The sequence below is a fragment of the Perognathus longimembris genome, chromosome 1 (assembly GCF_023159225.1).
Source record: "Perognathus longimembris pacificus isolate PPM17 chromosome 1, ASM2315922v1, whole genome shotgun sequence".
NCBI lineage: Eukaryota > Metazoa > Chordata > Mammalia > Rodentia > Heteromyidae > Perognathus > Perognathus longimembris.
The window spans coordinates 158,036,881-158,049,271 of NC_063161.1; the positions used below are offsets into that span (position 1 = coordinate 158,036,881).

Below are 12,391 nucleotides of genomic sequence, written 5' to 3' on the forward strand. Positions count from 1 at the left end.
ATCCATCATGGCGGCCGCGGGGGTCGGCTTCTGTCCCTGAGCGGAGCCGGAGCCGGTTCCCGGGCCCCACGATCGAGGAGTCCTTCGTCGTCCTCGGGCCGACCGGCGGGAGAGGCTGCGCCCCTCGCAGGCCCGGGGGATGTGACCGCGCGGCGGCGGCGGCGGCGACGGCGGCGGCGGCGGCATCCGGGCCGGGGGAGGGGGTGTCTCGGCCGGAGACCCCGACTCCGAGAGGCCGCGGCGGCCGGCCTCCTCCCCCCCCGTGGCCGCTCCCGCCCTCAGGGCAGCGGGAGCAGCCCCGTCCCTGACTGCCTCGCTCCGGCCCTGGGACGCCGGGGGTGGCCTCAGTTTCCCCTGACCTGGGCCACCCCGTTTCCTGAGGCGTGGAGGAACGTCGCCCCCGAGTAAGCCGCCCGTGCCCCGCCCGGGCACGTCTCCCTCTCACCCCGGAGCCGCTCCTCATTGTGGATCCTGGGCCCAGGTCAGACCTGGGAGCCCCCCATTCAAACTCAGATCCCCTCCCTGCTGTCAAGTGGCCTCTGCTGCCCCCCAGATTGCTCCAGAGAGCCGCTGATGCCTTGATTTCTTCCAATGTCGCCTACGGCCCCTTTGGTCTCAGCGCAGCCCAAAACTTCAATGCAAAGGAAAAGTCTGGATTGGTTTCACAGGCCTTTTAAAAAGCGGACTTGAAAGTTGCTGGCTGTGCATTCCGGCTCCGGCGAGCTGCCGCTGAAGTCCTTTTCCGGAGAGCTGGGCAGGGGAAGGAGCGCGGCAGGAAATTTGTTGGGAAGGTGGAGAAACTGAGATAGGGTGACGGCCACTTCCCCAGGAAGAGTGGTGGACAAGCACCCAGAGACGACCCACGTTTCCTTTCTGCCTGGGCATCGAAACCTTAGTGTTGTTAGCCGGCTTAGACATCCCCTCTGAACATTTCTGTCAAAGGTTTTCTTCTGAAAACTTAGCCTGTAAAATAAACATATAAGGAAAAAGGTCAAGAAACTTTGGGGGTAGCCTTGCAGCGACAGTACTTCAAGATCGAGGAACTGCAAAAATAATGAACATCTGTTTACATGTGTCAACTTAAGACTCAGCTTCTTTCTGTAATACAAGATTGACCTCATTTACTGGTGAATGTGAAATTCTAAATACATAACTATTTCCTCCTAAAGCCCACCGACCTTTCTGGAATATCTTGAACCCTCTTCTGGAAAGGGGTGCCTATCATTGCTTTATGGGGCAGCAGCCTGGAAAAGTTCTTGGGGACCAGAGGAGGCCAAGTTTGCCTGCCCTGCACTTTATCAAGGGCACAGGGAAGAAGGAATCTTCCAGGCATGGGGGTCTACACTGCAATGTTTTTGTGGAACATGGTAAGTGCTTTTTCAAGATTTCTGGTCCAGTGTTTTGTGCATTTGGTGTAGGCCATCAAAAAACTTTCTATAGCCCACAGCACTTTATGTCTGTTGGTTCCTGTTCTACTTACATTTCGCTTGTGGTTTCTGATGGAACTTTGCTTCCTATCAGAAAGTTATGAGTTAAAAACATTTTGTTGAAGTTGCTTGATTCTTGTCTGATCCCACTTATTCATTGTTGACAATGACCTTGAACAAATCATTTTACTGTTCCAGGGCCTCATTTCATTTCCTGGGGACACTGATTCTTCTCATGTACCTGAATCCATTACTAGTTTTTTTTTTCTGTCCTTTCTCTCTCCCCCCTCTTCCCCCCTCTCCTCCTCTCCTCCTCTCCTCCTCTCCCCCTCTCCCCCTCTCCCTCACCCCTCCTCTCCTCTCTCCCCCTCTCCCTTTCTTCCTCTCTCCTCTCTCTGTATACTGGGGCTTGAACTCAGGGCCTCCAGTGTTCTTTATTAGCATTTTTACCCACTTCCTGCTTTTTGCTGGTAATTAGAGTCTCTAGGTTTTTTCCTTCGCTGGCTTTAAACCTCTAATCCTCTAATCTCAGCCTCCTACAGATGTGAGGTACTGGCGCCTGGCTTCCTTTACTACTTTTTAAAAATCATAATCTCAAAGTGACTTATGCTGTGCAAAGAACTAGCCAGCAGGGCGCTGGTGGCTCACACCTGTAATCCTAGCTACTCAGGAGGCTGAGATCTGAGGATTGAGGTTCAAAGCCAGCCCAGGCAGGAAGGTCTCCTCGAAACTCTTACCTCCAATTAACCACTCATAAACCGGAAGTGGAGCAGTGACTCAAAGTGGTAGAGCCCTAGCCTTGAGCAAAAGAGCTTAGGGACAGCGCCCAGGCCCCGAGTTAAGCCCCAGGATCAACAAAAAAAAGTTCAGAACTGTAGAGCTCAGCCGACACTAATATTCTTGACCTTTTCAATGGGAAGTAGAACTTGGAAATCCTCACTTTGGAGCCACAGAGAAAGGCAGGGTGGGGAAGCAACTTCTTTGTTACCTGAGCACGCACACCTTCTCCTTACTTCACCTTCCCTTCTGCTTCACAGGGACATCTGGGGCAATAAAGGTTGTCTTTGACAACTGTATGGACATCATTGACATTTCAGTGTTGACAGTACATGCTCCTTTGTTGACTTCTAGTAATTCTGTGTGAGGTTAATGCTAAGGGTCAGATTAGACCGATGTCTAGTAGCAGAGGCCAGCCAAGAACCAATTAATTAAGAGCTGGGCATTTTTCAGGCTGTGAACCTAATATTAAAACATCAGTTGAGGGGCTGGGGATATGGCCTAGTGGCAGGAGTGCCTGCCTCATATACATGAGGCCCTGGGTTCGATTCCCCAGCACCACATATACAGAAAATGGCCAGAAGTGGCGCTGTGGCTCAAGTGGCAGAGTACTAGCCTTGAGCAAAAAGAAGCCAGGGACAGTGCTCAGGCCCTGAGTTCAAGCCCCAGGACTGGCCAAAAAAAAAAAAAAAAATCAATTGCGCCCCCTCGCTTTGTAAGCAAATGTAAGTTGTGTGTGAGTGGCATGTACTTTGATTTTTTGTTTTGTGTGGTTTTTTTTTTTTTTTTTTTTTTGTATTGCCAGTCCTGGGGCTTGAACTCAGGGTTTGAGCACTGTCCATGGCTTCTTTTTGCTCAAGGCTAGCACTCTGCCAACTTGAGCCACAGTGTCACTTCTGGCCTTTTCTATATATGTGGTGCTGAGGAATCAAACCTAGGGTTTCGTGTATACGAGGAAAGCACTCTTGCCACAAGGCCATATTCCCAGCCCCTGTGGCATGTACTTTGAAATTCAATCACAAATACCTCCTAGCAGTGGGTGACTATAAGAAAAAAAGGGCACTTTTGGATGAACTAGTATTTGACAGTTCTTACATTCTTTTTGTTTTGTCGTGTGTGTTTGTACTGGGGCTTGAACTCAGAGCCTAGATGCTATCCCATAACTTTTTTGCTTAAGGCTGACACTCTCCCACTTGAGCCACACAGCTCCACTTCCACATTTTTGGTGGTAAGAGACGAGAGTCTCCAGGACTTTCCTGCTTGGACTGGCTTCTAACTTGGATCCTTACACCTCAACTTCCTGAGTAGCTAGGATGGTATGAGTCCCTAGAGTCTGGCTAGTGGTTCTGTTTTAGCATCAGTTTTAGGTAGGCAACGGTGTCAGTATACTGTGTTCTTCCTAAATTAAGAAGTTAGGGAATCCATTTTAATGTTGCAGAATGTAGGGGATCACTGGTGGTGTGGCTTCTGGTTACTAGCCTTTAAAAACTACCAGTTGTGAGGTTTTTTGTTTTGTTTTGTCTTTGCCAGTCCTAGGGCTTGAACTCAGGGACTGGGCTCTGTCTCTGAGCCTCTCTGTGCTCAAGGCTGATTGATGTTCTACCACTTGAACCACAGCACCACTTCTGGCCTTTTCTGTTTATGTGGTACTGAGGAATCAAACCCAGGGCTTCATGCATGCTAAGTAAGCACTCTACCACTAAGCTACATTCCTAGCCAGTCGGGAGATTTTGATATAATATTAAAGAAGAATGTGGGCTGGGAATATGGCCTAGTGGCAAGAGTGCTTGCCTTGTATACATGAAGCCCTGGGTTCGATTCCCCAGCACCACATATATAGAAAAAAGCCGGAAATGGCATTGTGGCTCAAGTGGTAGAGTGCTAGCCTTGAGCAAAAAGAAGCCAGGACAGTGCTCAGGCCCTGAGTCCAAGCTCCAGGACTGGCAACAAAAACAAAAACAAAAAACAAAAAGAAGAATGTCTACAGCTATCTAGAAAGTTTATTTTTTGGGGAAAACTTTTTATTTTCTGAAACTAACAATTTTTATCTTAGCATGAATAAATTAATATACTTTAAACTTTGGCTAAAGATTTTAATGTGGTAAATATTGAGATTATATAAACTAAAGGTCTTTGAGGCTATGGATAATTTTCAGGTATACAGAGGGCCAGACATGAAAACCTTTAAGAACCTCTGGAATCTCTCCCGAGGGCATGTAAGGATGTATACTGCAGGCCAGCAGTGAAAAAGCCATTTGGAAACCAGTCTGCATGGTATTGGGATTTGAACTCAGTGCCTTACGCTTGCTCAGCTGGCATTCTACCACTTGAGCCACACTCGCCCGCTTAACTTTTTGCTGATTGTTTTGGAAATAAGAGCTTCATGGACTTCTGTGCCCAGGTCATCTTTGATTTGTTTTTTTTTTTTTTGGCCAGTCCTGGGCCTAGGACTCAGGGCCTGAGCACTGTCCCTGGCTTCTTCCCGCTCAAGGCTAGCACTCTGCCACTTGAGCCACAGCGCCGCTTCTGGCCGTTTTCTGTATATGTGGTGCTGGGGAATCGAACCTAGGGCCTCGTGTATCCGAGGCAGGCACTCTTGCCACTAGGCTATATCCCCAGCCCCCAGGTCATCTTTGAAACACTGTCTTCCGGACCTCAACCTCCTGAGTAGCTAGGATGACAGGCGTGAGACACTGGTGCCCCAGTCTTCTTAAGTATATATAGCGAGATGATAGAAGGACTTTAGATCTCTTAGGAAATTGAGATTTAAGTTGAAGGAGAAAACTTTAACTTTTTTTTTTTTTTGGTTGTAGAGCTTGAACTCAGGGCCTGGGTGCTGTCTCTGAGCTTTTTTTTTTTTTTTTTCCCCCTCAAGGCTAGCACTCTACAACTCTGAGCCATTGTGCCACTTCCAGTTTTCTACTGGTTAATTGGAGATGAGTGTCATGGGTTTTCCTGCCTGGGCTGGCTTTGAACCATGACCCTCAGATCCCAGCCTCCTGAGTAGCTAGGATTACAGGTGTGAGCGTAAGCGTTTTTTGGGGGTGTGTGTGTGTGTCCTTATTTTTCCTTCAACATTAGCGATAGTAGGGCTAGAACTCAAGGCCTCAACTTGAGGACTTTTCCGATCTGGTTAGTCTTGAACTGTGACCCTTCAGGTCTCAGCCTCCTAAGTAGTTAAGATCCTAGGTGGGAACCACTGACACCTGGTTAAAAATATTTCTTGAGCACGCATCAGGTGCTAGGCAGTGTTTTAGTCACCAGCATTTTGTTGGTGAGCACAAATATACCCATACTCCTAGGATTATTTGTTTTAGTGGGAGAAACAGCATCATCGGCTGGATAAGGATATGCAGTGGGAAAGAGAGCTGTGAGCACTGAGGAGGAAATGTTGGGGAGGCGATAATTATGATAATTGTAGGGAGGTCTGGCAAAGGTGGCATTTGAAGGAGGGAGGGGAGGAGCAAGCCTTGAGGACGTGTCCATAAATAAAGCACTGAAGGCTGAGCGTCAGGTAGAAAGCTCCAGCAGAGTGTGCCTAGAGTGGCCAGCCAGTGTAGCTGGACAGAGAGCACAGGAGGGATGTCAGGGTAAAATGGGCATGCAGGCAGAATGTCTGGAGAAGAGTGGAGTCTGCTGGCCATTGCAGGGTGTGGACCTTCACGCCTGTGGTTTGGGAAGCCTGCTCTGTGATCTGACAGAACCTCTAAGGTTGTGGTCTGGCTGAGGGCGGAGGAGGGGAAAGCAGGATTCTGGGTGGGGCTGGATTGCACTGATCTAGATGAGAATGGTGATGTGGGACCAGGGCGGTGGCAGGCAGAGGGTCAGATTCTGGATTGATCTGGAGGCTGAGCCATCTGTACTTTGGATCTGCTTTTAGATTCTCAGTGAGGTGTGAGAAAGTAGCTCTTAGGTTTGTGAACTGAGTACCTGGGGGAATGATCTTGTCTTTTACTGAAAAAAAAAAATTTTTTTTTTCTTTAAGTACTTGAGGAATGTGTTCGAGTGGAAGGAGAGATCAGGAGCTGCTGAGGTGTGCTACATTTGAGACAGGTGTTAGACAGCTAGGTGGACACATCAGACAAGCAGGTAGGACAGCATGCTGGAGCTCTGGGAAGTAGTCCCAGCTGGAGAGAGGAACTGGTGTCCTCAGGTTGAAGGTATTTAAGGCATGAGAGTGGATATGTTTGCCAGGGACCAAGTCTCCATGTGCACATCTTGCAGTCACGGGTGGAAGAGAACATTTAGTGGTAGTTCATGAGTGTGCGTGTTCCACTTTCATATTCGTTTGAATCTTTTGTGGAGAGGGTAGGGGCTCAATTTTTGCATAGGAATGATTTTAATTCATCATCAATCCTGTTTATGTTTCTTTTCTACTAAGTCCAAAAGTTACATTGCACAGCCTGGCACCAGTGGCTCATGCCTGTACTCCTCTCTACTCAGGAGGCTGAGATCTGAGGAATGACTGGGGTTTGAAGCCAGCCCAGGTAGAAAAGTCCGAGACTCTTATCTCCATTAAATTACTCAGAAAAGCTGGAAGTGGCTGTGTGGATCTAGTAGTAGAGCACTAGCCTTGAGCACAAAGAGGCTCAGGGACAGTGCCTAGGCCCTGAGTTCAAGTCCTTGGCCCTGAGTTCAAGTCCTAGGCCCTGAGTTCAAGACCCAAGACCTGCAAAAAAATCAACACTGTGCATATATTCTCCTCCTCCCCTCCCCCTCCCCTCCCTTTCCCCTCCCCCTCCCCTTTTCTTCCCTCCCCTCCCCTCCCCTCTGGTCCTGGGGCTTAAATGCAATGCCTGGGCTCTGTCTCTGAGTTCTTTTGTTCAAGGCTAGTGATTTATTTACCTCCTGGAGCTACAGCACCACTTCGGGTTTTCTGGTGGAGATAAGAGTCTCATGGAGTTTACTGCCATGGTTGGCTTGGAACTGTGATCCTCAGATCTCAGCTTCCTGAGTACCTAGGATTATAGGCATGAACCACCAGCATCCAGTCCATTTTTCTTAGCAGATTTTTTTTTTGCCAGTCCTGGGCCGTGAACTCAGGGCCTGAGCACTGTCCCTGGCTTCTTTTTTGCTCAAGGCTAGCTAGCACTCTGCCACTTGAGCCACAGCGCCCCTTCTGGCCATTTTCTGTATACGTGGTGCTGGGGAATCGAACTCAGGGCTTCATGTATACGAGGCAAGCACTCTTGCCACTAGGCCATATTCCCAGCCCCCCCAGTAGATGTTTTTAATATAAAATCATTGTAAACTTTAAGTCTTGTAATGCTTAAAATTGTAAAGACTTTAAAATTTATTTTTATGTTTTCTAACTTTGAATTAGTACATCTATGCTGTTTAGAGTGTTATTTTTGTAAAATGTTTTGTTATGAGCATAACTGAAAATAAATTTCATTATTACTGTTATTTTTTTTTGTCAGTCATGGGGCTTGAACTCGGGGCCTGAGCACTGTCTCTGAGCTCTTTTAAAGCTAGTGCTCTACCACTTTGAGCCACAGCGCCACTTCTAGTGTTCTGGTGGTTATTTGTAGATAAGAGCCTCACAGACTTTCCTGACCAGGCTGGCTTGCAACTATGATCCTCAGATTTCAGCCTCTTGAATAGCTAGGATTATAGGCCTGGACTACCAGCGCCCAGCTAGGAACCAGTTCTTAACCCTGAAACAACTGGGTGACCCCTGAGTAGAACTGTTTTGGGTGACATTACCCCCAGTGTGGGTGGTCCCACCTTTCAGTCAAGCAGACCTGAAAGTCATCTTAAGCCATTATTTACTCTCGGTTCAAAACTACTTTGTGGTTCTCAAATGAAACATTATTTAGGGTCACAGTGAGAGGAACTTGATAGGTCAGCACCATCATTCCATCACTGTTAACTTATGCTAAATATCCATTTACTTTGGAAGGTGGGAGAATTACACCATTGAGTTCTGTGAGCAGCCTCTTAGAGGTTGTTTGGAAGCACATCCATCTACTGATGCACATGAACTATGAAAACATAAATTGTATGTATCTACGTTTCATAAAAACCCTGTTATTTCCAGTAATCATATATATTGTTTGCATTTCTTATTTTTCATGAAGCCTTATGGCCCATTTAAAAAATGTGCTTATAGCTGGGCACCAGTGGTTCATGCTTATAATAGGAATTACTCAGGAAGATGAGATCTGAGAATCAGTGTTTGAAGTCAGCTGAGACATAAAAGTCCTAGAGACTCCAGTAAACCAGTGGAAAAGTGGATCTGGGGGGTTTGGCTCAAGTGGTAGAGCACCAGCCATGCAGGAAAAAGCCAAGAGAGACTGTGATGTGCTCAGTTCAAGCTCAGGTACCAGCACCAAAAAAAAAAATGTTTTATAAGCTGTGGATGGTGACATGTGCTTGTGATTCTAGTACTTTGGAGGCAGAGGCAGGAGGATTGGGCTACAGAGTGAGCCCCTCCTCCCTCAAAGATCCAAGGCCTGGGGATGTAGCTCAGTGGTAGAACACTTGCCTAGAGCACTTGTAAGGAATGCTCCATACATAGCCTGGCAAAAACCAAACAACTAAAAACAAAACTTGTAATTTAGAAGGAAACAAGTTTGTCCTTTTTTTTTTGTGGAATAGTACTGTTAAAAAATACGTCCAAAGGTGGCTTAAGCAAGTGTTCTATCTGATTTAATTAATTGATGTGTCCTATCAAAGATGGGAAGAAAATGTGCAGTCATTTGTGTTAGCTAAGGACTGGAAATGAATGTGTTGGAAATAGATGCATTTATCTGGTGTGAGGGAGAGGGACTTGTCACTGTGATACGCCCGTAGGAGCTGTCAGCATTATCATCTGAGTCTCCTAAGGGATTCAAGTGGCTGCTTTGGACTTGGTCTTTGAGAAGAGGAAACTCCCTGGGCCTCTTCCCAACGCTGGCCCCTGTGTTCCCTGACTCCTGCACTTTGCTTTTGTACCCTGTGTCTTCAGAGCCCACCTACCCTTGCACCGCTCTCGCTCCAGTCTCCCACCTTCCATGTTTGTTATCTCTGGTCCTTGCTGAGTTTCTGTGACCTCTGCCCTGTAATGTTTCTGCAGCACAAATGAATACTTAATCATATACTGTCTCACAATATTTCCTAGTTTCATGTATAGTTGGGTTATTAAGTAAACTACAGGCAGAACCACCTCATTTTCTGTATTTTACCACAATGCAGAATAGGGAGGCCCATTTTGTGTGTGTGTGTGTGTGTGTGTGTGTGTGTGTGTGTGTGTGTGTGTGTTGAGTGTTGGGTGTGGTGGCCCACGCCTATAATCCTAGCACTCTGGAGACCAAGGCAGAAGGATCTTGATTTTAAGGCCAGCCTGTATGAGTTGCATAGTGAGATCATTAAAAAAAAAAAATTATTCTTGGGGCTGGGGATATGGTCTAGTGGCAAGAATGCTTGCCTCGCATACATGAAGCCCTGGGTTCGATTCCCCAGCACCACATATATAGAAAACGGCCAGAAGGGGCGCTGTGGCTCAAGTGGCAGAGTGCTAGCCTTGAGCAAAAAGAAGCCAGGGACAGTGCTCAGGCCCTGAGCCCAAGCCCCAGGACTGGCAAAAAAAAAAAAAAATTAAATTCGGGCTGGGGATATGGCCTAGTGGCTAGAGTGCCTGCCTCATATTCATGAGGCTCTGGGTTCAATTCCCCAGCACCACCTATACAGAAAATGGCCAGAAGTGGCTCTGTGGCTCAAGTGGCAGAGTGCTAGCCTTGAGCAAAGAGAAGCCAGGGACAGTGCTCAGGCCCTGAGTCCAAGCCCCAGGACTGGCCAAAAAAAAAAAAAAATTAAATTCTTGTTTAATAACAGCTACAAGCTGGGCACTGGTGGCTCATGCCTGTAATCCTAGGTACTTAGGAGGTGAGATCTGAGGATCCTAGTTAAAAGCTAGGCTGGGCAGAAAAGTCTGTCTGTGAGACTCTTTATCTCTAGTAAACTACTCAGGAAGATCTGAAAGTGTTGCAGTATTGCTATGGCTCAAGTGGTAAAGTGCTATCCTTGAGCAAAAGGAGCTCGGGGACAGTGCCTAAACTCTTAAGTTCAAGCTCCAGGACCAGCACAAAATAAAAGAGGTCAAACTTGTTATCCACCTACTGTAGAACAGGAGAGTTTTCAGACAGATAATTTATTTTTTATGTATTCTAGGATTTATTTTCCTAGAAAGTGTACTTGAATGTTTCCTTCATTCTTTGCTTCCTTCCCTCCCCTCCCTCATTTTCCTTTTTTTTTTTTTTCTCTTGTGCTTGTATTGGGGCTTGAACTCAGAGCCTTGTACACTTGCTTAGCTTTTTCAAGGCTGGAGCCACACCTCTACTTACTGGTTAATTGGAGGTAAAAGTCTGTTGGATTTAACCTGCCCAAGCTGGCTTCAAACCACAATCCTCAGTATCAATCTCCTGAGTATCTAGGATTACTAGTGTGAGCTACTGGTTCCCAGCCCTTCTTTCTTTGTATTTATTGTGGCAAAATGTGCATAAAAATTGCCTGATGGGGCCATGGCCCTTATGTATTTCCAGAACTTTCACATCCCACGTAGAAACTACTCAGTTAGGAGATGATAACCCTGGGGCTGGGAATATGGCCTAGTGGTAGAGTTCTTGCCTCACATACATGAAGCCCTGGGTTCGATTCCTCAGCACCACATATACAGAAAAAGCCAGAAGTGGCGCCATGGCTCAAGCAGTAGAGTGCTAGCCTTGAGCAAAAAGAAGCCAGGGACAGTGCTCAGGCCCTGAGTTCAAGGCCCAGGACTGCCAAAAAAAAAAAAAAAAGATGATAACCCTCCTCTCCCTTCTGTCTCCCCTCTGTTACACTTCCTGTCCCTGTGCCGTGCCCTCTTGTACCTGAAACTGTGCCATATTTGTCCTTTCATGACTGGCATATTTCAGTTAAAACAATGTTTCCAAGGTTTATTGTGTTGGACCACGTATCAGATGTTCAACAAATACACAGACAAGGGAACCACATCTTTGTACCTAACATTGTTTTAAAAAAAAATTTCCCCCTAGTGTTGTGGCTTGAACTCAGGGCTTTGTGCTTGCTGGCAGGCCCTCTATCATTTGAGTCAGGTAGGCCTCTAGCATTTTTATTATTATTATTTTTTTATTTTTATTGAAGCTGGGTGCTACTATGTAGCCCAGACTGGCCTGGAACTTGCTTGTAGCCTACACTGGACTCCTGCTTCAGCCTTGTAAATGCTACCAGGCCCAACTGGCCTATTCTTCAGTGCTCCTTCTGCTTCAGCCTCCTACATGCTAGGGTTATGGTTGTGTGCCATCAGGCCCAGCTAGTCTGCTCTTCATCGGCAGAGTTGGGAGGGACCTGGTGCTTGCTGCTTTTCTGTGCTTAGGTACAAAGTTCCTAGGCCCAGGAGTTAGCTGCTTTGTATGTGTGAGTGCTGGTGGCCGCAAGACCATCCAGAACTCATACAGCCATGGCAGGCCCCCTGGAGATGGAGGAGAGCCCGAAGACCAGCTACCATGTTGGAATATGCGTTGTGACCAAGCCCTTTGGGTTGTACCAGAGGGGGCAAGCCCACACCTGTCCTGATACACATACTGTCTGGGACAGAAGCAAAGAAGAGCCAGGGAGAACATAATGGAAGGACAGTGGGAGAAGGCTCAGGAAAAGGCATTGGTTGGTAGAGATTCAGCTCTGCCACTGAATGGACCTGGGGCAGGGGACACATGCCGCATACAAACAGTTGTGAAGAGGGAGGGCCCAGTGGAGATGAGAGGCGCATGCTTAGACTCACGAGTGTTACCCTGCCACGCAGGCTCTCTAGCTGTCCTGCAGGGATAGACGTTTGTGAGGAACATTGGCACATGCTTGCCCCAACGGCGGCTGCGATGGGTGGGCATCGTCTCGAGGGGCTTGGCCTGCAGTGAGTCAGATGACATACACACATAGCTTTGCAGTTATTCATCCAGCACAGAGCCTTACTGATGTACATGACTGCTGCTCTTCAAGCTTCCTCTTCTCCGACCTACCAGGGAAACCGGAGGCCATGCCCTAATTCACAGAGGATGGATTGTGTGTAAACAGCTCTTCTTACCCAGATACCAGGTCTTACGGCTACAGGTGAAAATGCGCTTTCTCTGCTAGGCCTTGTGCAGTGGTATTGGTGAGATTTCAGGTAGCTCCAGAGCCCTCACCCCCAAGTCTGTATGTCTGAAACTCTG

At 47.4% G+C, this 12,391-nt stretch overlaps 1 protein-coding gene across 1 annotated transcript in view; it reads left to right on the plus strand.

The window, feature by feature from the left end:
* The first annotated feature begins 800 nt into the window (after positions 1-800).
* Abl1 (ABL proto-oncogene 1, non-receptor tyrosine kinase) overlaps positions 801-12,391 on the plus strand; it is a 104,247-nt gene continuing 92,656 nt past the window's right edge. Inside the window, exon 1 of the mRNA XM_048345071.1 lies at positions 801-1,367. Coding sequence (XP_048201028.1) covers positions 1,232-1,367 — 136 coding nt within the window. The 5' untranslated portion in view covers positions 801-1,231. The remainder of the gene's footprint in view (positions 1,368-12,391) is intronic.